Here is a 27,111-nt window from a genome sequence, read left to right on the forward strand (position 1 = left end):
AGGTTCACCAACTTATGTGTCCACTAATATCATGGATAAATTTGTTTTTTCCCTGTGCACATAATAGTAAATGATGTTTTATTTTCACATAATTTCTTATAATTCTTACTGTAATTATATCCAGTACTTACTAATTTGCATTTATAAAATTTCATTTAGCCTGGAAGAATGTCTGTAAAGAAGTTGAATTAACAAACCAGTGTCCAGGTGAAGGCAAAGGTAGGCTTAAATAACTGTTGGAATAATATGATAGGAGATAATAATGATGGAGTATCTGATAATTTATGTGATGTGACAGACCTTGTGAGCCTTAAAAACTTATATAATGAATTAAAGAGTATGTGCCTATTTTGAGTTATGCTATCTTGTTAAATATGACACATTTAGCATAAGGTATTGAATTCTTGTACATTGCAAGAAGTATATCCTATACCTCATTTTCTTCTTTTTTACTGTCTTATATTCATTTGATTTTTGCTGAATTTGGTAAATTAATATACATTCCACTTGTAGGTTTTCTATATAGAGTTTATGTGAACTTTTGCTCCAATCAAATGTCTTAGATATAATCAGTGGTGAGCTATAAGGGGCTGGCCCGGGCCCTTTGTTAAATTTTTCTCAAATTTGCGAGCCCCTTGTTCTTCTTGTTTACTTTTTTATTTTTTTCAAAAAAACAAGAAAAAAACAATTTTTTGAAATATATTAAGCGACAAACTCATACGGTAACTGAACAAAGTGTTTTTATTAAAAAAAAAATATTATAGTTACTGTTACTACCATTTTACAAATAAGAATTCACTTTTGGTAATCACATATAAATAAATAGGACTATAAAATAATGACCCTTGATTGGTACCGTTGATTATCACTTGAAGTATAAAAACAAAAGAGAAATATAACGTACTTCATTATTATTGTGTTTAGATAATATTTATTTATTATTTATAGATTGTTTGTCATAAAAACTTCTATCGCAAATAAAATAAATTTATTTTGTTTATAAAAAATGCGGACTATTGCAATTATAAAAGATTTTATTCTTATTATATTTTGATAGTTAAAAAATGTTTTTCTGATTTAAGATAAATTAACACAGATGATTGTGTGCAAATATTTCATGTTTAGGTCATGAAATATTTGTTTAAAAATGATAGCCTTTACAGGTTGATTGTCCCCTCATACTTTTTGATTGGCATTTGTACACAAGCTGTATTAATAAAAATTTTTGTGTGAAATACATTTTTTTTTTTTCTTGACGATGCGAGCCCTTTTTTAAATTTCCATAGCTCACCGCTGGATATAATGGAGGGTTTATCCTAGTATAAGCTAGCAAAAAGTTTATAAAGAAACTTCTACTATTAAGTTACCACACAGTGTTTTTAAGGAGTTCTTACTGATGACCCCTCCCCACATAAGTGAAAAGATGGCTAAGATGATGATGATTTTATTGTCCAGTATGGGGCCACCACTGTTCTTATTGGAGTCTTGAATTGACTTGTGTGTGTGCGTGGGGGGGGAATGCATTTGATTTCTAGAGCACAATTCTTTTATATCTAATCTTTTGTTTGCCTGTGGTGTAATTTTTTGAAATTTATTTTTAATTTTTTTAAAATGTGAATTCCACCCACAAATGGTTGTAAGCATATAGTATATTTTTACTGTAGGTGGAGATGACTGAGGTTAGATAACCTGAGACCATACTCTAAAGACCAAACATGGAACTTTTTTTCAAGCCATTTCAGCATCTTAAAGTAGGGAAGTAGTCTTTTATAACAGAGTGACAGTTGAGTTAGATAAAAATAATGGCTATGTTGATACTGATGGGCTGTGCAAAAGCATTTGACAAGGATACTGATATTGTTTCCCAAATTGGAGCAAATAGAAATGGATGAGAAGCTATGTGCTTCCAATTTCTGATTCAGCTGATTTTAGTCAAATTTGAAATATACAGGTACCACCAATTTTCTGGCCACGGATGGTCTGGCACCTCTTAGTGCAAACAAAATTACAAAAGCACACTTGAAATTCCAAACTACCAACCAGTTTACTGAGCTGCCATAGATGGCATTGCTTGTAGTTCATGCTTGCTTAATTATTTACATCTGCATTTGGTGATGATCTCTTGATGTGTGAATGATTCTTAGCTTATTTTGCTTACTTTAACTCTGGTTTCTAAGAAAGGGCCAATTCACAGTCGCGGGTGCCAAGCATAAGTGTGGACATATGTTATCCTTATCAATACAAGACAAGGTTCAAGTTGAGTATCTAGATTTTTTGACCAAAAAAACAAATGTGACAAACGATAACTTACACTGGGTTTAATAGATCATGATAATATAGATAGTCAAACTGACTAGTTTTTCCACATATGCTAGTGGCTTCTTCTGCGTTAGGAAGAACAAAAAAATACAGTAAGCGATAAATATGAACCATTACATAACTGAAACTCAATATGCAGGAACTGTTACACAAAAAGTAACAAAAACATGTGGAGCGTGGAAGCTGGCACAGGTCAGTCATTGTTCAGTAGGTATGCATGATAGTTGGCAGAAAAGTTAAAGCCTGATGTGTGGAAAGATCTAATAATATACTTCCAAATATCACATAAAATTATGCATACCTACTGAACAATGACTGGCCCATATAACTTAGACACTCCACGTTTTTTTTTTTTTTTTTTTTTTTTTTTTTTTTTTTTTTTTTTTTACATTTTTGTAATGGTTCCTGCATGTTTGATTTTATTGTATTTTTTTGAGAGAGTCCAAAAATAAAACCTATTTTTTTAGTTTTGGATTGGGATAATCAGAATCCTTATCAGCAAAGTGTAAAAATTTCATTATCAAGGAATACCTACATTCAGACATCACTTCTGAAAGAAATGGTGTCTTGATCATCCTTTTTTAGCCCAATACCATTTTATTTCTGATTTCTGAACTGTACCTTGAAGCAGTAATAATGCTAAAAACACCCTTAGTTCACTACTGTCTGTGTCTTTCAAATGAAAACAACAAGAAAACTTTTGAGGGTTGTAGCAGCAATGAGCTACATAGCTTTGTTGCTCGTTTCCTGAACTAAAATGTTCATCATATCTTCATCAAAATATAATTCAAACACTTCCAATGAGCAATTATTTATAGGGATATCTTGAGAAATACCAGGTGATCCCATAAAAGAAAAGCAAGGACGGCGTAAATATACCGATCCAGCCAGTGTATGGCACCATCTCCTAGCTTGGAACAAACACATCTGTCTTTATCACTATCAGAACTCTCCAGTGAGACATCAACATTGCTATCATCACTTACATTTAAAAAAAAATTCTTCAGGACATTCTTCATCTGATTCACTATCAGAATCTCTTGCAAATAATATGGCAAACGTTTTGCATTTCTGCAAACCCAGTGTCGAAGCCATTTTTTAACACCACATGCGTCCTTTAAAATACTTTCATTTCTAGCAAAGTAAATAAATTTCTTTTCTCACAGGGAACAATTGCCCTCTATGTGTAAGCAAGAAAACTAAATCATAAATCCGTTTAGCATAGTTAGAATGATTATAAAACAAAAAAGTTTACCAAAACCTTCTCAGACCATTAGTGACACTAACAACGAATTATGGAAACATGCTCACAGCATTAGTAATGCTAAAGAAACGATACCAACAAATGCACTCAGTGTGTTTGTAACAGTCATTCTATAAAGAACTTAAATTAGAACATTTTGGTGGGGTGCAATTCCACAAGTGCTGTGCACCTCTGCACTGGCGCTTTGCTTTTCGACAGCCAAGTATGCTAGCCCTGTTTGTGAAAGATCATCACATGTCAAAATTATTGACAAGGTTCTTAATGAAACATGTCGGCACGTTACCAGCTGCCTTAAGCCTACAAAAATTGACCATCTATACTTACTGTCTGGTATTGCACCTCCTCACATCAGGACTACACAGAGTAGATATGAGTGGAAAAACAACTAATTGATGAATGGCATCCTTTGTATGGACATGTTGCAATACAAAGGATGCTAAAATCAAGGAAAAGTTTTATTTACTCAGTGGAACATTGGTTGATTCCATAAAAGCTACAAGGTCAACAATGTGGCAAGAACAATCTATAGAGGCTCTAAACTTAAACGAATCTCTTCCTTCCAACTTACATCTAGACTGGCAAAGATGGAAGACATTGAAGAGACTTTCTGGAATGGGTAGATCAAAGCACAGACGATGACAGCTGCTCATGTGGTGAAACACAAACCATGGATCATCTTCTGCAATGCTGCTTAATAGACATTAATAATATATGTACCCGAGAAGATTTAATGCGGTGTAATGAAACAGCTTTAAAGTATATTAATCACTGGATCAATGAAATTTGACATTTTATGTTTTTGCAATATTTTATGCAAGTAACATTTTTGTCTTTTAATGTATGTATGCTTTTAATCCCTGTTCTTTTAATGTCTGTTTCTTTAAATGTATGTTTTTAATCAATTGTATGTATATATATATATATATATATATATATATATATATATATATATATGCTCTTACAATTTCGGTAGTTCGCATACAAAATAAATAAATAAATTAGAACATGAATATGACTGTAGTGAAGGATGGCTTCAAAGATTTAAATTGCATCATAGCATTTCTATTTATAAAGTATGTAGTGAAAAACTGCCTGCAAGCAATAAAGAGCTACTGAGTAATGTGGATGAATAAGCTCCTGAAGCTGCTTTATTCTGGTGATGAATAATACTGTCAGAAAAAGGATGTTAACACTGAAAAGGATATTAACAGTAGGTGATAAAGATGGGCCTTCCCGATTCAGATAATCTAAGGATAGAGTTATGGTAATAAACAACTTCACTTCAAGATGTTCTCCCCTCTTCAAAATTAGAATTCTATGATGAATCAGTTAACTATGAAACAAACATAAATCAGGCAATCCTCAACTTCCAGATCTCTGTGATTAGCTCAATCCCAGTAAAATTCTAAATTTGAACTTTATTATTAATATTATTATTATTGCACGGTCATCTCCATGGAGTCCAAAGAAGACGCACTGCAGGAGATGCAAACCATCCACACATTGTCGTGCTCTCCTTGAACCCATTAACAGACAAAACTCTCACAACTGACTGACAACCCTTCTACTTATTCACAACTCTCCAAGCAAAAAATCTAGTCCTTGCACCCCTGCTAACCAAACCTTTATTCAACTTCCAGGGATGACCTCTTGTTCCGGCCCCTCTAGTCAAGTGCTGAAACATTTCCCCTGCATCAATCCTATAAAACCTTTTAAATAACGTAAATGTTTCTATCATATCCCCTCTCTTTCTCCTATCAACCGTCTTTTGCAATCCACACACCCTCAATCTATCTTCATAGGGAACATTCCACAGACCACTCACCATCTTGGTTGCTCTCCTCTGAATTTTCTCCAGTGCTTCCTCATCTGCAAGAAATCCAAGAGACCAGGCATGAGCACAGTAATCCTGGTGTAGGCTTATCAAGGTTTTATAAAGTGGAATAACAACTTCCTTCCTTATTAATGTGTTCTTCAATAGCCAAGTAATCTTTTGAGCTACTTTAGCAATATGTCCTCTAAACTTTAACTCTCTGTCTGCTTACCAAATCTCTAGCCTCATCTATTTCCTGGAGTACAGTTCCATCAATGTGGTGCACACAGTTTGTAATCTGTTTATCTCAAAATGCATAACTTTACATTTCTCTACATTAAATTGTAGTTCAAGAAACAGATCGCCAAGTTCCATTTTAGTGGGTAGTACTGTTGTGGCATAGGTCTTGAGCATGGAATTGATATGAATAAATAAATAAAAGTTATATTCTATAATTTTTATTTCTAAAGGAAATAAATTTAATTAAAAGAAAGTTGGAGTTCTTTTCTTTTTAGAAAATCCTGCTTTCTTTGATTGAGTGTATTTTTTTGTGCAATATTAATCTAGAATAAAAGTATTAATGCAAAAATTGTTTCTGATAATCAAACCAGGTTGTTTTTGTATAATCTATTTTAATTTGATAAATTGTATGATGACTTACTTTTTTTTTAAAGTGCAGTGCGATGCTCACCCTGAATTTGGGTATTTATTTATTTGAATAATGGAATTGATTTGTTTCAGTACCTGCTGTGGTGTATTACAAGGAAGCACGTACAGATGAACAGGTACTGCAGCCAAGTAAGTACATCATTGTTTATAATTTTTTAAACAATTGGAAAGATTGTCAATGTGTTGCTGAGGTATAATGACGGTGAGTTGCGACAAAGAGCCAAAATCATGAAGGGTATGCTAGCAGAGCTGTGTGAGGAGATGGGAGTACAGTTTATGGATGCATGACATGTGTTTGAGGGAAGAATGAAATTATACAGGCACGATGGGTTGCATTTGAATGGCTTTGGAGTGAGTGCACTGGAGAAAGTGTTGCTGGATTGAAGTGCAGTGTGGAAATACAGTGTGTGATATGCAAGAGATGAAGGGAAAAATTAGGAGAGTGGTATTGAATAGACAGAAGTGCTTGGCAGTGGGAACAGTAATAGCTTGAGGAAGAATGGGAATGCAAGAGGAACAGGGAAACATGGCATAGAGAGAGTGGATGTTGAAAGTGGCAGTAAATGTGTATGAAGATTGAGTATATTGAGACGTGGATGGGAAAGTTGAGATGGAGCAGATATATGGGTCTTGCTCCCACTGATGAGACCTCAATAAATGTCGAATCTGGTCTGGGTACTGACCTTCTCTTAATGCATAGCATTATACATGTCTGCAAGATGTGCTTTGCATTATGGGATACTAAGGCAAGTGATGAGAAGTTATACCCCCTTTGCCACGAGTTGCCCCAGTCTTGAAAATACTTCAGGTGTGCAAACTTTGTTTGCTTACACTTGGATGAAGGATTAAACCAACTATATAATTGGTATCATAGCCAAGTGAAAAAACTTCCATCAAGCAGAAAGTAAGTTTATTTGCCAGCTGATCAGGATGTCTCTCAAAGTGTTATCAACAAGTTCAATGTTGTTATATTGTTGTTTCTCTCTAAATTTCTTATTTTCTATACTTCTTTCATTAACCTCTGTTATCTTTTCTTGTGTGTAGCCTAACTAGATTCTACCTAGGGATATTTCTTTTTCAGATACTGACAAATTTGTATTTATACTGCACCAGCCAGTATCCTATAACAGGAATTTATTCAAGTTCAGGGAAATATTCCTAGATTCATTGGCATACACTCTAACACACACTTAAATAGATATCGGTACTTTGCAGTCGTGACCAATGATCTATTAAACATATATATCTAAAATTTCTCCCGCTATGGTTCTAATTTTATAAGTGGTAATTTGATATCTCGAATTCAGGCATATGCAATAAAACATGTTTATTGGAACTAAATGACAATTACAACTAAATTGAATCAAATTACTAAAACTTCTAAAACTCTTGCTAAGTTAAATCTCATGCTAAGATAATTAAACAATTCTAAATTAATCAAGTTCACCTAGACAGATCAAATTGTTGATCACACAGAACAATAGAAAGCAATGACAATATTACACTAAATTAAGATTCTCTCATGCATGCTATTCATAGAGTACATACTATACATTTGTTGCTTTCTCAGTTAAGGTTATCTACTAAACAAAATACACTTATTACTTCAGTCATATACAATTAGATTCGTTCCTGACAGTTCCTTGTCCAACAGAATTTGCTGTCTCAAATACGAAATCTTATCCAAGTTCTCTAAATGATTGTCCACATTACTTAATCAAACATAAATTTCAATCTCCCAATTTCAAAGCTGAGGGAATAACTTCCTTTTCTTAAAAGTTAATATTCTCTTCAGCATTACAGTTATCTGAAGTGATGCTTCACCCTCTGGTTGGAAAGACAGATTTGAATCCTGTCTAGGATGCAGAGTAAATGTAGCCCCTGAACTTTGTCTGCTATAACTCTCAAATATCTAGCTAGCCTCAGACTAATTTTTGCAAATTCCCATGAATATAATAGTCTGCTTATGTCCTTTTTCCAAAAATGCATAAACTTAGAAACATTAAACTGACACATATTAATGTTTACCCATAAGAATTAGTCTGTTGAAGTCGGTCTTTTCATGATACACTTCCTGCTTAGGCCACAAGATTCTGTATCAGTTATCCCTTATTTTCATCCCCAATTTAGCATCATCAGCAAATATCTGGATATCACTTAATTTAGATAATAATATTCATATGGGGGTTCCTCCCCTTTCTTCCCCATCCCTTTTGGGGGAAGGACATGAGTTCTCCTGAAGAGGGATTAAATATATATATATTTTATGACTAGATTTGTGTCTGTTCATGGGGGCTGGTTTGCCCGTGTTGAGAGATGAAAAACCTAGTTTCTGGGTGGAAAAACCTTCTACCTTCGTATGAGACTGGCTAACTTACCTTTAGTTGAAAGATACCAGATAAAGATTCCTCACATCATACACTAGTGGCTAAAATTGTAGAAACCTTTTGGAAAAAAGTGTATTTCTGAGGTTTGATGGCTGATAACACCACTTTTTTTTTTGAGTAATACCATAAAATTATATATCAATGGAAAGATAATTTAATCAAGAATGTAATGCAATAACTTTTATGAAGGATTTTTTATTAGAACAGCAGTTATAAAGAAGAAAAGTGAAACAGAAAAAATGAGATACAAAAATTCTCACAATGTGAGTTAATACTTAGTTGGGTAACCTTTAGCATTAATTACAACGCCTTCCTGGAGTGAACCCAGTTTTTTTAGTTCTGCAGCTGTTATAATGTGAAACCAAGATTGAATTATTGCTTCTATTAATTGGGTTTTATTGGTGGGTTGCTTCTGACTAACAAGTTTTTTTAGTCGGCTCCGTAGATTTTTGATTGGGTTAAGGTCTGGGCTATTCCCAGGCCATTCCAGCACTGGAATATGATTATCTTGAAACCACTTTTTGCATACAGCAGCAACATGACATGGAGCTGAATCCTGTTGAAATATAAATGCTTCATTATCTTGGAAAAGATCACGTGCGGAAGGCTTCAGTTTAAGCTCAAGTATTTCATTTATGTATTTTGGGGCATTTATATTCCCATTAATTATGCAAATTCTGCCCACACTTTTCGTGTCATACAACCCCAGATCATAACACTAAGTGGGTGTTTCATGGTAGGTGTAATGCAATCAGGATGCAAATCTTTTCTGATTCTTCTCCTTACGTATTTTATGCCATCACTACCAAACAGGGAGATTTTGGTCTCATCACTCCAAATAACACTATCCCATTGTTCCGCTGTCCAGTTAACATGGGTTTTATCCCAGTTTAATCTTTTCAACCTTTGTTTGAGAGATAAAAATGGCTTTTTTTGTGGAATTCTAGCATTTAGACCAAATTCCTGCAGTCTGTGCCGAACAGTCCTTGCACTCAACTTCACATTGTATTGTGCCATTTCATCTTGTATACACCCAAATGATTTTCTTCTGTCACATAGGCACAGTCTCTCAATTCTTCTATCATCACTTGCTGTTGTGCACCTTTTCCTGCCTTTACCAGTCTGATTTTTTTTATAGTCACTGAGTCTCTTATACCTCTTCAAAAATTTAGAAATGCCACCTTTGGTTAAGTTTCCACCAATTTTTCTTCTAATTTCTTCATAAATGTAGTCTTGTGGGTGACCAGTCAACTCTTTGCACCATTTCTTTCATTTTATTACGTTTTACAAGCTCACTAAATGAAAGAACACAAAAAAAAACCCAACCAACTTGATAGCAATCACATAGCACACTGATAAATGCCCTCCTCTCAGCTCCAATACATGACATCAATAGCTGAATCCTACTATGACCTTATTGGCTCATTGCCAAAACAAGATGACACCTGATTGGTTCTCTGAACACTCATGCTCATTGGCTACATTCAAATGAAGGAAAGCTACTTCATATCAAGGCATATAAAGTAAATTAATTAAAGATAACTTTAATGAATCACTTCTATATTTCGACAATGTCACATTGTCATCTTCAGGAACATAAAGATATGGTATGTGCACTAAAGGAACTAACAAAGCAAATGAGGAAGAAATTAAGACACTAATTTTGTTCCTAAAGTCCTAATGGTGCCCTCTTGCGGGCTAATATGGTAGTCTTGGCCGTTGGGCTGAAGTTCTTATAATGAAAGTCTCCCAAATTTGGGGCAGTTTCATGCACCCAAATTTGTTGAGGTTAGGAACGTTTTTTAGAGCTGCTGAAGATTCTTTGAATAATCTTTCGTATTTAAACTTGCTGCGATGGATTATTTTTGTCTTCTTCCAACGAATTTTATGGTGGGTATCTAAGGCATGGTCTGCCAGCCCAGAGCGGCTGTACTGGTGAAACCGCATGTAGTCTTGGTGTTCTGAAATCCTGATATTTGTTGTTCTGCCTGTTTGGCCAAAGTAGGACAATTTGCAGCTGCAAGGGACCTGGTATACACCAGGTAGGTCTAGGGGAAGTGGTTGGTCTTTGGTAGAGTGGATAAGGGATGCCAACTTTTTATATGGTCTGTAACAGGAAGTAAGGTCATATTTCTTGAGGATATTAGTTATTTTTTCAGAGGTGCCCTGGATGTAGGGGATAGTGATAGACTTGGTGTAGTCTTTATTGTTGAGGGGGGGAGGGGGGGTTGTGGTTTTCAGGTTTTAGTATTTTTTGGATTTTTTTGGGGTTATAGCCATTGGCTAAGAAAGTGTTGAGGATGTGGTTTAGTTCCATAGTCAGGGCCTTGTCATCTGAGCAGATTAATTTTGCCCTGTTATATAGTGTTTTTATCACCCCATATTGTTGTGAGTGGGGGGGGGGGATTGCTGGTGAATGTATCTGCCAGTGTGGGTGGGTTTTCTGTAAACAGAGAAAACCAAAGATCCATCAAGCTGGCGGGTGATTAAAGTGTCTAGGAAGGGGAGGGTGTTGTTTTCCTCTTTTTCTAAGGTGAACTGGACTCTGGGATGTTGGTTGTTTAAGTGTGTTAGGAAGGAGTGGAGTGAGTCTGAGCCATGTGGCCAAATAGCAAACACATCATCCACATAACGAAGCCAAATAGTGGGTTTTTGTGGGGCGGATTTTAAGGCTTTTTCTTCAAATGTCTCCATAAAGAAATTGGCCAAGGGTGGGGAAAGTGGTGAACCCATGGCTGTCCCCTCTATCTGTTTGTAGAACTTTCTTTGCCAAACGAAATAGCCTGAGTTCATTGTGAACTGAAATAGGGCTAAGATATCGGGAGGAAACTTGGCTTGGATGAGCTCAAGGGTTTCTTTGAGTGGGACATTAGTGAATAGGGAGGAGACGTCAAAACTGACCATTATGTCAGTGTGTTGGAGTGTGAGGTTTTCTATACTGGCTTTAAAGTGGGCCGAGTTTTTTATGTGTGATGGTGTGTTGCCAGTGTAGTGTGTGAGCGTTTTGGCTAAATGTTTGGCTAATTTATATGTGGGGGAATCAATGCCATCCACTATGGGACGTAATGGCACATTTTGTTTATGTATTTTTGGGAGTCCATATAATCGGGGGGGTCTAGAGTTATAAGGTTTAAGCTTGTTGGTGACTTCCACAGGCCAAGAAGTGACTTTCTTAAGGAGTCTGTGGATAGTTCTAATCTGAGAGCTGGTCGGATTATATTCAATGGGGAGGTAAGTAGTACGGCCTCGTATTAAAGAATTTAGCTTACCTTTGTAGTCTTTTTGATTGAGTACCACAGTAGCGCTTCCCTTATCAGCTTTGGTGATTACTATTTTTTTGTTGTTTTTAATTCTTGTAGGGCTGTATATTCGTTTTTGGATACAGCCCTACAAGAATTAAAAAACAACAAAAAAATAGTAATCACCAAAGCTGATAAGGGAAGCGCTACTGTGGTACTCAATCAAAAAGACTACAAAGGTAAGCTAAATTCTTTAATACGAGGCCGTACTACTTACCTCCCCATTGAATATAATCCAACCAGCTCTCAGATTAGAACTATCCACAGACTCCTTAAGAAAGTCACTTCTTGGCCTGTGGAAGTCACCAACAAGCTTAAACCTTATAACTCTAGACCCCCCCCGATTATATGGACTCCCAAAAATACATAAACAAAATGTGCCATTACGTCCCATAGTGGATGGCATTGATTCCCCCAAATATAAATTAGCCAAACATTTAGCCAAAACGCTCACACACTACACTGGCAACACACCATCACACATAAAAAACTCGGCCCACTTTAAAGCCAGTATAGAAAACCTCACACTCCAACACACTGACATAATGGTCAGTTTTGACGTCTCCTCCCTATTCACTAATGTCCCACTCAAAGAAACCCTTGAGCTCATCCAAGCCAAATTTCCTCCCGATATCTCAGCCCTATTTCAGTTCACAATGAACTCAGGCTATTTCGTTTGGCAAGGAAAGTTCTACAAACAGATAGAGGGGACAGCCATGGGTTCACCACTTTCGCCACCCTTGGCCAATTTCTTTATGGAGACATTTGAAGAAAAAGCCTTAAACTCCGCCCCACAAAACCCCACTATTTGGCTTCGTTATGTGGATGATGTGTTTGCTATTTGGCCACATGGCTCAGACTCACTCCACTCCTTCCTAACACACTTAAACAACCAACATCCCAGAGTCCAGTTCACCTTAGAAAAAGAGGAAAACAACACCCTCCCCTTCCTAGACACTTTAATCACCCGCCAGCTTGATGGATCTTTGGTTTTCTCTGTTTACAGAAAACCCACCCACACTGGCAGATACATTCACCAGCAATCCCCCCCCCCCTCACAACAATATGGGGTGATAAAAACACTATATAACAGGGCAAAATTAATCTGCTCAGATGACAAGGCCCTGACTATGGAACTAAACCACATCCTCAACACTTTCTTAGCCAATGGCTATAACCCCAAAAAAATCCAAAAAATACTAAAACCTGAAAACCACAACCCCCCCCCCCCCTCAACAATAAAGACTACACCAAGTCTATCACTATCCCCTACATCCAGGGCACCTCTGAAAAAATAACTAATATCCTCAAGAAATATGACCTTACTTCCTGTTACAGACCATATAAAAAGTTGGCATCCCTTATCCGCTCTACCAAAGACCAACCACTTCCCCTAGACCTACCTGGTGTATACCAGGTCCCTTGCAGCTGCAAATTGTCCTACTTTGGCCAAACAGGCAGAACAACAAATATCAGGATTTCAGAACACCAAGACTACATGCGGTTTCACCAGTACAGCCGCTCTGGGCTGGCAGACCATGCCTTAGATACCCACCATAAAATTCGTTGGAAGAAGACAAAAATAATCCATCGCAGCAAGTTTAAATACGAAAGATTATTCAAAGAATCTTCAGCAGCTCTAAAAAACGTTCCTAACCTCAACAAATTTGGGTGCATGAAACTGCACCAAATTTGGGAGACTTTCATTATGAGAACTTCAGCCCAACGGCCAAGACTACCAAATTAGCCCACAAGAGGGCACCATTAGGACTTTAGGAACAAAATTAGTGTCTTAATTTCTTCCTCATTTGCTTTGTTAGTTCCTTTAGTGCACATACCATATCTTTATGTTCCTGAAGATGACAATGTGACATTGCCGAAATATAGAAGTGATTCATTAAAGTTATCTTTAATTAATTTACTTTATATGCGTTGTTAATTCCGTAAATTAATTACCAGTTATGTCTAACCAACGTATAAGTCTTACCACTAGCCTTCATATCAACCTAAGCAAGTTGTGCTTATTTTTTATGGTTATTTGGCTATAACTTTTCATAGAATACAGATAATTGAACAAACTTTGTTGCATTACATTCTTGATTAAATTATCTTTCCATTGATATATAATTTTATGGTATTACACCAAAAATGGAGGGAGTGGCACCTACTTCTACAACTCTGCCTCAACCACAATTATCAACCATACTGGATCACCACTACCATCATCTATGGTCCAACACCACTAGTATTTTTTTTTTGCCTGTAAATTGCGTGTGTTCTCAAGGCCAATTTGTCTGTATGCGGAATGAAAAATTGGTTTCTGATAGAAGAAACCCCTGCTACTTCCATGTGAGTTCAGCTAACTCACCTTCAACCGAAAAGGCCCATATAAAGATTCCTCTTGTCACTAGAATCAAACTCAGGCCTTTTTCCAATTGAAGGGTGCAGTGCACTGTCCTTCTATTTGCATTAAAGAGAATTCAACAGAAAGAACATTGAATCTTAGTTTTATCACTTGTTTAATTTGAATTTCATGCTGAAGAATGCCCTTTATACATGGGTAAAAATTTTATATTAAAAAAGTATGGAAATAAAATTTTTATAAGTTTTTTTGGACTCATACATGAGAAGTTTTTCAGTTAATCTGTAGTATGTTAGTATGTGTATACTTGGAAGAGAATGAGAAATGAGGAACTTGTTCACATTAGATTTGAAGGCCTGTGTATTGTATTCCTTGTGAAACACATGGGAGGGAAGACCATTCCACAATACAGAAGCAGTAGGAATGAAGGAGGAGGAAGAGAAACTTGTTCTCTGAGTATGGAGTTTTGACTGTGATGGGATGTTTGGTGGTAGTTGCATGTGTTTCAGTATTTGGTAGAAGGGGGGGATACTACTGATCATAGTTCTGATGAACATTTACCATGGAAATATTTATAGATGATGCATGCAGTAGATGCTAGATGCCTTTGCAAAAGTGGTTGGAGTGAGTTGGTAAGAGATGAGTTATTAATCAGTCTGACTGCTTTCTTCTGTATTGTGTTGAGTTTTTAGGAGTTCTTAGGGTCACCTTCCTAATGTGAGCAATACTTGATGGATGGGCAGATTTGTAATTTGTACAGGGTTAATAATTGTTCAGGGATAAAGTAATGCCTTGAATGAAAGAGGAATCCTAATTTTTTGGATACTAAGGAGACAATGTCAAGTTACTCCATTATTCTTATTGTATCTAATTGCTTCCTGTTGGTCAGTCACTCTACTGTCACACAAGTTTGTTTTGCATACCTGTCCTTTTGAGTTTTTATAACAACTTTGCATGCAGAATCCTGTTGGTAAAATCCAGAAATATCTTAGTATATCCATTTCTCTTTTTTCACTCTGCTGTCATTCTGTTATGGAGCATGAGTAGATTGTTAAAGCAGAATTTACCCTTAACAAACCCATGTTGTTCTCTATAGAGAATTATGGTACAACCACTGTCCATGTTTGAATGTGATTCCTAACCAGCCTTTCCAATAGTTTGATGACCACACCAGAGATATTGATTGGTCTAAAATTTGTTGCATTAGTATTTGTGCTGATCTCCTTCCACTTATTAGGAATCATTTGTTACTAAGTCCTGTGGAAATGGCATTTGCATCCATAGTACTAGACCACCCAAAGAAAGACCATTATAAGTTGGAGTCTAGTTACTGACTACAGGAACTTTTTCTACCCTTTCTTTGGCTGATTCTCAAGTTAGTTGATCTCTGGCAGGACAGATGTATTTGGTGGGGGGGTACTATTTTCTTCTAGAAACCTAGTTTCATAATCCTGAAATTCAAGAAAATAGACCATAGAATTCACACTGTTTAAGACAATAATATATACTCTTAGATATATATACCCTTAGAAATAACAGATAGCTATGCCAAAGATATGAATAATTTTTAACAAGCTTCCAAGGCAGAGAGTATGACAAATAACTGTGGCCTGTTAAAACCACTCATATCTTGGGATCAGCTATCTGTTATGGCTAAGGGCAGAGATTGGTTGTCCACTAGTCCCCAGTTAGTAAGGCTATATAGGGAGTAAAATGCATTAGTGGATAGAAGAGCATATGCTACTCAAGTTGAACAACCAGGTTGGGAACACTGCCATCTCTTTTGTGTTCCTTCAATTCCTGTGCCAGTATTCCATCTAGTTTCATTGTGATGTCCAGATCATCTTATTGATCATGATGAGTTAGAAGCCTCCACTTATTGGAAGCCTCTAACTGATCTATGTATTCTTTCCTTTAGTTCCCATTTTCTGCATTCAGAGAGTTAATTGATTTGTTAGCATATCTGTTCTCTAGCTAGCAGGCTGCAAGTTCAAATCCCACTATGGGCATGGATGTTTTTGATTGTTTTTAGGTGAAAGATCAATTTCATTGCCTGGTGTGAGACTTTTAACTTATCTACCTGTATTCTTTCCTCCAGTTCCCATTTTCTGCATTCAGAGAGCTAATTGGTCTGCCTGCTAAGTATACCATAATAAAATTGAGCACTTAATCACTTGGCTATTTGTAGTGCATCTGATGCTTTCCTATCATACAAAGTCATAATATAAAAATACATTTTGAAATTAGTCTCAGGTTTATGTCTTCATCTAGTATTAGTTTAAAAATAATTGATGGAAACCCCCTCCCTCACCATAATTCCATTTTTATTAGCAATATAAAAATGGAATTCTAGCACTGCCCTTAAGCAAGTGCTCACTGTGTAAAATATTAAAATTTTAAAAATGTTAAAAATGTTTAAACTGTGGTGTTACTAGCTTTCAGTTTTGGGACTATTGTTGTTCAGTTTGTATGTTAATGATATTGGGATGGATTTAACTAGTGATATGCAGATGATACAAAACTGTGGGAGAGCAGGAGAGTAATGCAGACTCAAGCGGATGTTATGGCCTTAAGAGGACTTTAATAGATTGCATGAATGGGCAGGTAAGTGGAACTGTCAGTTCAATGTTGCAAAGTGTAAGATTTTGAGATTTGGTAACCAATGATGGGATGCAAAGTATACTCTTGGTGGGGAAACTTGAAAGGAGGTCTCAGAGGAGAGTAGAACTCTAGGAGTGATGGTGGATAAGGACTAGAAATTCAGGGGCCGCATTGCACAAGTTGTGAAGACATTACATCGGATAATGGCAATGATGCAGAGGACCCTGACGTGTAGAAATAGAGTTTATGATGCCATTATATAAGGCCTTGACCAGGCTTCGTGGATTATTGTGAACAGATTTGGTCGCCAGGTTTTCATGGTGAAGAGAATATGTTGGAAAGGGTCCAGAGAAGATTCACAAAGGTGGTCAGTGTCTTTGGAATGTGGAATATGAGGGCAGATTGAGAGAATGTAAGTTGCAGAGCCTCATGAATAGGAAGAAGAGGGGGAAGGGATATGATTGAGACATATAAGTTTTTCATATAATGGGAGAGGAGAGGGGGAGAACAAGAGGCCATCACTGGAAACTGTATAAGGAGGGTGTGAGCAGAGGAGTGAGGAGTAGGTTCTTTGCATGGAGAGTGATTGGTGAGTGGAATGCATTGCCTGAGTGTGTTGTGAGTGTAAACACACTGAATCTATTTAAAACATGGTTGGATGAGCATTGTATGCAATAACCTCTCACAACGAGTCTCTGACTCCATGAAGGTCAGGTGTTAATAATAATAAATTAAAGCCCGGCTGGCTAATTGGTTAGCATATCTATTCTCCAGCCAGCAGGCTGCGAGTTCAAATCCCACTATGGGCATGGATGTTTTTAGGTGAAAGATTAGTTTCATTGCCTAGTGTGAGATCACTGCCCCACTTATTGGAGGCCTGAGGTGGCTTGAAAAAGTTCCATATTTGGTCTCCAGAGCAGGGTTTTTGGGCTTTGTAAAAATACAAAATGTGTGTGTGTGTGTGTGTGTGTGTGTGTGTGTGTGTGTGTGTGTGTGTGTGTGTGTGTGTGTGTGTGTGTGTACATATATCTACTCTATACTATAAAATGATAAGCTGAAATTGGAAACGGATGTAGGCTGTAACGTTTTTATGTAACATTTTTGTCAAGTTAGTTGAAACTCAAGGGCTACCCTGAGTGTCGAGTCATCGGAATTCAAGGAGAACCAGCCTACCAGTCTGGAACATGGAGGTGTTTGGGTGGCGTACGTGCCAGGGGGTGGAGCCACCCTTTTGAAGACTCAATACTCAGGGGCTACCCTGAGTGTCAAGTCTTCAAAATTCGAGTCATCAGAATTCAAGGAGAACTGGCCTACCAGTCCGGAACACAGGGAGTTGGGTGCCGTAGGCATCAGGGGTAGAGCCCCTGGTATATATATATATGTATAGAGAGAGAGAGAGAGAGCCTCTGTAGCTCAGTCAGTATAGATGAAGTCCTGGCCATGAAGTTTATATGAAATATGATGCAGGGAGAGTGAGTGGGCATACAAAGTTCTTCCACACACATACATTTTTGTAGGTTCCAACCACAAAAGGTTAAGGACCTATTGCAACATTAGTACTATAAATGGACCAAAGATTAACCTGGGCTCGATTCTCGTCCATGACACGAAGGACCTTTATCTGGTCTCTTTCAACTAAAGGTGAGTTAGCTGCTGGTCTCATACTGAGGTAGGGTTTTTTTTTGACCTGGAAACTTGGATGTTTCATTCCCCAGAAATATATAAAATCATTAGAAATGGGAAAAAAAAATCCTTAGTCTGCTCATGGTACAAATGTGCTATAGTCTACAAATAAACCTTTTGTGGGTGGGACCAACATAAAAAAAAAAAATAATGAGTATAAATTTAAAAACTTTAATGCATCATAATAATTTTAAATTATTGTGTGAAGTCAGTTATTGACGTCGCATACAATATTCAATAAAAGTCAGTTCTTCACATATCCTGAGTTCTTCATGAGCTGATCTTAAAAGATTAGAAGAGAGTCACTTGTAGAAGAAAAGAAGATTGATGCTGTTAGATCTCTAAACAGCCCAATGTTGGATTATATCTCCCAATTTTGCTCAAGGTTTTTAATGTATGTCAGGATATTATGTTGGAGGTTTAATGGATTTTTTACAACACTCAAAAAGAATTAAAATAGAATTTAATACTTCCTATATTTCGTCCTAGTCACTAGGACATCTACGGGGATTACAAAGACAATTAATGTAACATGCACACAAAAACTTACAATACTAAGCCCAACCACGTGGGTGACAATAAAGTCCTATCTAGGTGGAGCGCCCTCTAAGGGCAGTTGTAGGTGGCCTGGAATGTAAGGTGGGACCTCTGGTGATGACTGTTTCCCAAATCTTCGGAAGCTTAATGCAACCGTATTTGTTAAGATTTGGTTGGTTTTTGAGAGCTGCTGCTGCTTCTAAGAAAAGTCTCTCTTTCTTGAATTTGCTGTGGTGGAGCATGGTGGTTTTCTTCCATGATACTCTGTGGGTGGTGTCCAAAACATGGTCAGCCAAGCCTGAATGGCCATAGTTGTGTTTAACGATGTACGACTTGTGTTCCTCTAGGCGGATGGATGCTGATCTGCCTGTTTGTCCAAAGTACGCAAGCTTACAGGAACAGGGTACTTTGTAAACTCCAGGCAGAGAGAGAGGAGGGAGCTGATCTTTCGTAGAATGGATAAGGGTAGCCAGTTTGCGGTAGGGCTTATATGCTGTGTGTAGGTTATACTTTTTTAGTATCTTGGCTATTTTTTCCGAAGTGCCACGGATGTAGGGTATGGTGATGGCATTTTTAAATTCTTGTTGACGAGAGGGACGGGGAATGGGGGAGGAATTGATTATTTTTTTGATGCTGTGTTCGCTGTAGCCATTGGAGAGGAAAGTTCTGTGTATGTGGTTAAGCTCAGTAGTGAGGGCGGTTCCACTGGAACAAAGATTGTGGGCTCTCTTGGTAAGGGTTTTAATGATGCCATATTGTTGTGAGGGGTGGTGGTGGGAGAGTTTGTGAATGTATCTGCCTGTGTGTGTGTGGATTTTCTGTATACAGTGAAGGCAAGTGTATCCTTAGGCAGGCGCGTGACTAAGGTGTCTAGGAAGGGTAAACAATTGTTCTTTTCCTTTTCCATAGTAAACTGGATTCTTGGATGTAGGCTATTGAGATGACCAAGGAAGGAATCTAACGTGTCTGGGCCATGAGGCCAAATAGAGAACACATCATCTACATATCTTAGCCAGATAGAAGGTTTGAGTGGGGCTGAGTCTATGGCTCATTTTTCGAAATCTTCCATATAGAAATTGGCAAGGGGGGGGGGGGAGGGGGAGCCCATGGCGGTTCCCTCTATCTGCTTGTAGATTTTGTTATTCCAAGCGAAATACCCAGAGTTGATGGCAAAGGAAAAGAGATCTAAAATATCAGAGGGAAAAACGTTTTCTAAGAGAGATAAAGTGTCAGTTAAGGGAATATTGGTAAACAAGGAGGAGATATCAAAGCTTACTAATATGTCTGTATTATTCAAGGTTAAATTTTCTGTGAGGGCTTTAAAGTGGGTCGAGTTTTTTATATAGGAAGCTGAATTTCCGGTGAGGGGGGACAGAGAGTTGGCCAGCTGTTTAGACAGTCTGTAACAAGGTGCATTGGTGGCATCTACTATAGGCCTGAGTGGGGAATTAGGTTTTTGGATTTTTGGTAAACCGTATATTCGGGGGGGACGGGAGCGGAAAGGTTTAAGTTTTTTCGTGACGTCGGGGGGCCAGGAGGTTACTTTTTTAAGTAAGATTTTTAATTTCTTAACTTGCGTTTTTGTGGGGTCGTGTTCTAGCGGAATGTAGGTAGCGCGATCGCGGAGGATAATGTTCATTTTACGATTGTATTCGCTGGTATTAAGGACAACTGTGGCATTACCTATATCCGCTATGGTGATGACGATACTTTTTTCTTTGCGTAGTTTCTGGAGAGCCATGCGTTGGGAATAAGATAAGTTACTTTTTGGAGGCGAAGAGTGAACGAGGATGTTAGCTACGTCGAGTCTGATGTTGTTGGCTACCTCCGACGGTAAGCGACCGATCCCCCGTTCGACGTTAACCATTACATCGAGCACCGGCACTTCTTTCGGGGCGACAGCAAAATTACGGCCGAGGCAAAGGGCGCTGACGGCATCATCGTTGAACCTTTTGGACGAGAGGTTTATTACTGTCTGGAGCGGTTGAATTTGTGGTTGTGGTTTGTCTTTAACCAGGTTGTTGTATTTCTTGACGTGTTTGTTTTTTATTTTCTGAAATTCTCTCTGTGCGGAAGTTTCCGAAATGTCAGAGAGAATCGACCAAAGTTCAGGGTTAAGAACGGTGGAGAGCTCCGCTTGTAAGGAGCCAATGGCGACGTTCGTCACTGCGAGGGTGGCACAAGTAGAGGCGATTTGCTTGCGTAGTAATGCTAAGCTGGCACGTTTGTATATCAGGAGTGCTTTTTTGGAATGGAAATTGATCTTCATTTTAACACATTTCGGTATCACTCTTGTATCCCGACATCTTTTTAAAAAGGCCAGCCTATTTAGTTGTCTAGATAGTCGTAGTTTTGACTTACCGTATTGCTTGGATTTGCATGCTAACTCTTCTCCATGGATGATTAGAATTCTTGTGTACAGGCTTAAGTGCTGTGAGGACATTATGTTGGAGGTTTAATGGATTTTTTACAACACTCAAAAAGAATTAAAATAGAATTTAATACTTCCTATATTTCGTCCTAGTCACTAGGACATCTACGGGGATTACAAAGACAATTAATGTACATTGCACACAAAAACTTACAATACTAAGCCCAACCACGTGGGTGACAATAAAGTCCTATCTAGGTGGAGCGCCCTCTAAGAGCAGTTGTAGGTGGCCTGGAATGTAAGGTGGGACCTCTGGTGATGACTGTTTCCCAAATCTTCAGAAGCTTAATGCAACCGTCTGTGAATAAACCTCTCGTCCAAAAGGCTCAACGATGATGCCGTCAGCACCCTTTGCCTCTGCCGTAATTTTGCCGTGGCCACGAAAGAAGTGCCGGTGCTCGATGTAATGGTTAACGTCGAACGGGGGATCGGTCGCTTACCGTCGGAGGTAGCCAACAACATCAGACTCGACGTAGCCAACATCCTCGTTCACTCTTCGCCTCCAAAAAGTAACTTATCTTATTCCCAACGCATGGCTCTCCAGAAACTATGCAAAGAAAAAAGTATCGTCATCACCAGAGCGGATAAAGGTAATGCCACAGTTGTCCTTAATACCAGCGAATACAATCGTAAAATGAACATTATCCTCCGTGATCGCGCTACCTACATCCCGCTAGAACACGACCCCCACAAAAACGCAAGTTAAGAAATTAAAAATCTTACTTAAAAAAGTAACCTCCTGGCCCCCCGACGTCACGAAAAAACTTAAACCTTTCCGCTCCCGTCCCCCCCGAATATACGGTTTACCAAAAATCCAAAAACCTAATTCCCCACTCAGGCCTATAGTAGATGCCACCAATGCACCTTGTTACAGACTGTCTAAACAGCTGGCCAACTCTCTGTCCCCCCTCACCGGAAATTCAGCTTCCTATATAAAAAACTCGACCCACTTTAAAGCCCTCACAGAAAATTTAACCTTGAATAATACAGACATATTAGTAAGTTTTGATATCTCCTCCTTCTTTCCCAATATTCCCTTAACTGACACTTTATCTCTCTTAGAAAACGTTTTTCCCTCTGACATCTTAGATCTCTTTTCCTTTGCCATCAACTCTGGGTATTTCGCTTGGAATAACAAAATCTACAAGCAGATAGAGGGAACCGCCATGGGCTCCCCCCCTCTCACCCCCCTTGCCAATTTCTATATGGAAGATTTCGAAAAACGAGCCATATACTCAACCCCACTCAAACCTTCTATCTGGCTAAGATATGTAGATGATGTGTTCTCTATTTGGCCTCATGACCCAGACACGTTAGATTCCTTCCTTGGTCATCTCAATAGCCTACATCCAAGAATCCAGTTTACTATGGAAAAGGAAAAGAACAATTGTTTACCCTTCCTAGACACCTTAGTCACGCGCCTGCCTAATGATACACTTGCCTTCACTGTATACAGAAAACCCACACACACAGGCAGATACATTCACAAACTCTCCCACCACCACCCCTCACAACAATATGGCATCATTAAAACCCTTACCAAGAGAGCCCACAATCTTTGTTCCAGTGGAACCGCCCTCACTACTGAGCTTAACCACATACACAGAACTTTCCTCTCCAATGGCTACAGCGAACACAGCATCAAAAAAATAATCAATTCCTCCCCCATTCCCCGTCCCTCTCGTCAACAAGAATTTAAAAATGCCATCACCATACCCTACATCCGTGGCACTTCGGAAAAAATAGCCAAGATACTAAAAAAGTATAACCTACACACAGCATATAAGCCCTACCGCAAACTGGCTACCCTTATCCGTTCTACGAAAGATCAGCTCCCTCCTCTCTCTCTGCCTGGAGTTTACAAAGTACCCTGTTCCTGTAAGCTTGCGTACTTTGGACAAACAGGCAGATCAGCATCCATCCGCCTAGAGGAACACAAGTCGTACATCGTTAAACACAACTATGGCCATTCAGGCTTGGCTGACCATGTTTTGGACACCACCCACAGAGTATCATGGAAGAAAACCACCATGCTCCACCACAGCAAATTCAAGAAAGAGAGACTTTTCTTAGAAGCAGCAGCAGCTCTCAAAAACCAACCAAATCTTAACAAATACGGTTGCATTAAGCTTCCGAAGATTTGGGAAACAGTCATCACCAGAGGTCCCACCTTACATTCCAGGCCACCTACAACTGCCCTTAGAGGGCGCTCCACCTAGATAGGACTTTATTGTCACCCACGTGGTTGGGCTTAGTATTGTAAGTTTTTGTGTGCATGTTACATTAATTGTCTTTGTAATCCCCGTAGATGTCCTAGTGACTAGGACGAAATATAGGAAGTATTAAATTCTATTTTAATTCTTTTTGAGTGTTGTAAAAAATCCATTAAACCTCCAACATAATGTCCTCACAGCACTTAAGCCTCTACACAAGTATGTCAGATTAATAATTGAAGGTATTAATTAGGAGTGTAGAGGGATTGTATTGAGACAGTTATGAAAATTGCTTGATTAGTTATAATATGATGAATTTATTTAGTCAAAGATGGAGAGGAGATTTAATTATAGTGTGGTTAATTTGGAGCATATTATATGATAAATAGCAATAGTCTGAATCACGCTCAACTGGAGGATATAATAAAAGGATAGTGAGAAAGAGAGTGGGGTGTTTAAATAGTCAAAGCTATATAACTAGGTGTAGACCTCCACATAGCTTCAAGAAATGTGGAGACCTGACCAGGGCTTCTGACATAATTTCCAATAATCACCTTCTCGTGGTACACTCTATTAGATGCATCTGGATACTGAATGAACAAGCAAATTGTATTCTTATTGGCTTAAATCACAATGCAAAATGATGGTACAACATGACAGAATTTCATGCTGGCTAGAATGTTGCCCAGTTAAACAGGGCCCCAGTTGTTTTCATAATTACCAATCACAGGGCCTAGTGGTTGGTAATTACCTGCTTTGGATTGAAGTGCATTACCTGTGAGTACAGAAATAGAGAATGCATTTAAGGCATAGTGCGATGAGCTACGTGTATGACAATTGACTACAAAGATGGGTCTTTAGACTCATGGAGGTCTAATAATGATGATTGTCAGAAAAATACCTCTTGAGGTATTTTACTGACAATCATTGTTTAAATACCTCTTGAGAGATATTTAAACAATGATTTGACAATGGATTTTTTTTTTTTTTTTTTTTTGTTAAAATAAAGGTCTCTTCTGGAAGTTGCAAAAGGAAGTGGTGAGTAAGAGGATGAAAAGTACCTTTTTTGCATGGAGGGTGGTTAGACCTTGGAATGCATTACCTGAGAGCATAGGCAGGGAACAAGTTGCAGTCTAAGATGGACACCCTGCTGTGAGTTGTGTGACTCCATGGAGCTCCTGAATAATAATCATAATAATTAATGATTTGTACAATAAAGGCTTCCATAAATTTCTTCAGTGAAATTTATGGAAGCCTGAATTTAATCACCTGAATTTGGTGATTAAATTCATATTGTTGTTATTATTTGTTTGTTTTGGAATTTTTCACAAATCTTGCTTTTCTCTAGTTTTAGTCTCTATAACAGTGAAACATTAGCCAAGCGATTTGCCTAATGTATTGACTCCTCTCTTTCCTTTGCAATAAGGAAGGAAGGAAGGGTGGTCATTCATATGTTTACTGTTTTATTCTTATCTGTATATTACACAAATTTTATGTGCATTTTTTGCTCATTGAGGTGTTTTTGATGGTATATGGTTATCTCTAACTTACTGGTTCATTGTTATAAGCATATATCAACAGTTGTCAGTGTTTGATTGCTATGCTTTTCATTTAAAGTAGATTAAAAAAATTTGAGTTTTTATTATAATTATATACAGCATTATGAAACTCATGCAGAAAATCATTTGCTGAGAGAAAAGAAAGAATGCTTGCGGTAAAGTTGAATGGCTAAATGATTGGGTGGTAAGAATGAATATGTGGTATTGTTAACCTATAGTGTATTCTGAAAGTGTATAGTGTATTCTAATTTGAAAGTTATAAATTATATTAATCAGTTTATTTTATTTTATTTTTTAGATTTCAAGCCTTTTGATCTGGACTCTTTCTTTGAGCAGCGTTCCTTACGTTCACAAAGTAACAAATTGGTGCACTGAAGTGTATTTTTTGGGAGGAGAGGATATTTTGTATGAGGGCAGATGATATGCTGGCAAAACCAACATCCTGCTCTCTGTCTCTGGTTCTGGATATAATGATGTAGGATGGTCCACCGGTATGATTTGTTACCTGTGGTGCAGACTATTTTGTTCAAATATATATACAACTGTATATTTTCAGAGACTGTTATTGCACATTTAAAATAATCTTTATAAAAAGTTGAATTCAGTTTTATTGATTTCTCTTTTACGTGTTATTTAATGATAACAGTTTATCAAACAGATACATACAGTATATCTTTTGTACAGCTACCCGTGTTTTGTATAAAGAAAGTCTTTTACTAATTTGCACATTATTTCTTTTATAAAGAAAATACAAAGAGGGTAGAGACAGCCTATTTTTCTTTAAGCATGAGCTAAGACATGTGTCTGATACAGGTAGATTTATAGATAATCCCTCTGCTCAGATTGTACTATTTAATGACAATAAATTTTGCAAGTTTTTCTACGACTGTGAACTTCTTGAGAAAAACATATGCAACACCCTACATTATTCATCATTACCAAGAACTTTGTATTTCTTATTATATATATATATTATACTCATATAATAATTTTTAATGTAATTATCACTCATGAAAGGTTGTTCACTTATCATATACATAAAATACAGTGGGTTGGCTATATCAAGTATATCAATATTACAAAATTCATCTTTTATAGCCAAGCAAAATGCAGCTGAGAGTTTATGTTGCAAAGCCAGAGTTTTGCTGTAAGAAAGCTTAAGGTACTGCACTCTCGGTCTTGAATTAAAGTTGACAAAAAATTATATTTTTGGTTTCATCCTTTATCCAAGTGTAAGCAAATAGTTTGCATGTGAAGTAACTTCACTACTGGGATACTTGTATATAGAGGCTAAGCTAATGACCTCGCATCAATTGCCTTAGTATCCCAAAATGAAATGCACATATCCTTATGGAACATGTATAATTCTATGCATTATGATAATGGCCACTACCCAGACTGGTTTTGATCTTATATTCAATTTCATGAACCCATAAATATTATATTTCAACTTTGAAGTGAAGAGCCTTTGTGCATGAAATGCATCACATTTTTTGCATTTAGTATTTTAATATGGAAAGATAATCAAGGAAAAGAAGGAGTAGCCATAGTATTCAACACAAGATATGAGGCTAATCTTCTTGAATGGCAGCCAGTCTCAAGTAGAGTAATGTGGGCAAATATGAGAATAGGGAACTGGACAATGAGACTTATTTGTGCCTATTGTCACACAGAAGGTCCTACTAAGGTAGAAGTGGAGGAATTTTTTGAGGCTTTAGAAAAAGCAACTGACACAATGAAAAAGGAAAAGTTGGTGCTTGTTGGGGATCTAAATAGCAGAGTAGGAAATAGGAAATGATTGTGAGACATACAAAAATATTTTGGGAAAATTTGGAGAAAAGAGCAAAGCTAATAATAATGGCAAATATCTGTTGGATTTCTGCTCAGGACATGCACTGGTTACTACTAACACTATGTTCCAACATAAAAATGTGCACAAATTCACATGGAGAGAAGAGGCAAGGAATAAGAAAA

At 37.5% G+C, this 27,111-nt stretch overlaps 1 protein-coding gene across 4 annotated transcripts in view; it reads left to right on the plus strand.

Moving 5' to 3' along the window:
• Nucleotides 1–26,000, plus strand: part of LOC150105170 (uncharacterized) — a 127,401-nt gene extending 101,401 nt beyond the window's left edge. For all 4 annotated transcript variants that reach the window (XM_090396182.1, XM_090396184.1, XM_090396183.1 and 1 more), the window contains 3 exons: nucleotides 160–219; nucleotides 6,138–6,194; nucleotides 25,436–26,000. In XM_090396182.1, the coding sequence (XP_090252308.1) occupies nucleotides 160–219; nucleotides 6,138–6,194; nucleotides 25,436–25,512 (194 nt within the window). In that variant the 3' untranslated portion in view covers nucleotides 25,513–26,000. The remainder of the gene's footprint in view (nucleotides 1–159; nucleotides 220–6,137; nucleotides 6,195–25,435) is intronic.
• Nucleotides 26,001–27,111: the final 1,111 nt, after the last annotated feature.

The sequence above is a fragment of the Typopeltis vanoorti genome, chromosome 7 (assembly GCF_054136105.1).
Source record: "Typopeltis vanoorti isolate ZY-2024b chromosome 7, IOZ_Tvanoo_1.0, whole genome shotgun sequence".
Classification (NCBI taxonomy): domain Eukaryota; kingdom Metazoa; phylum Arthropoda; class Arachnida; order Uropygi; family Thelyphonidae; genus Typopeltis; species Typopeltis vanoorti.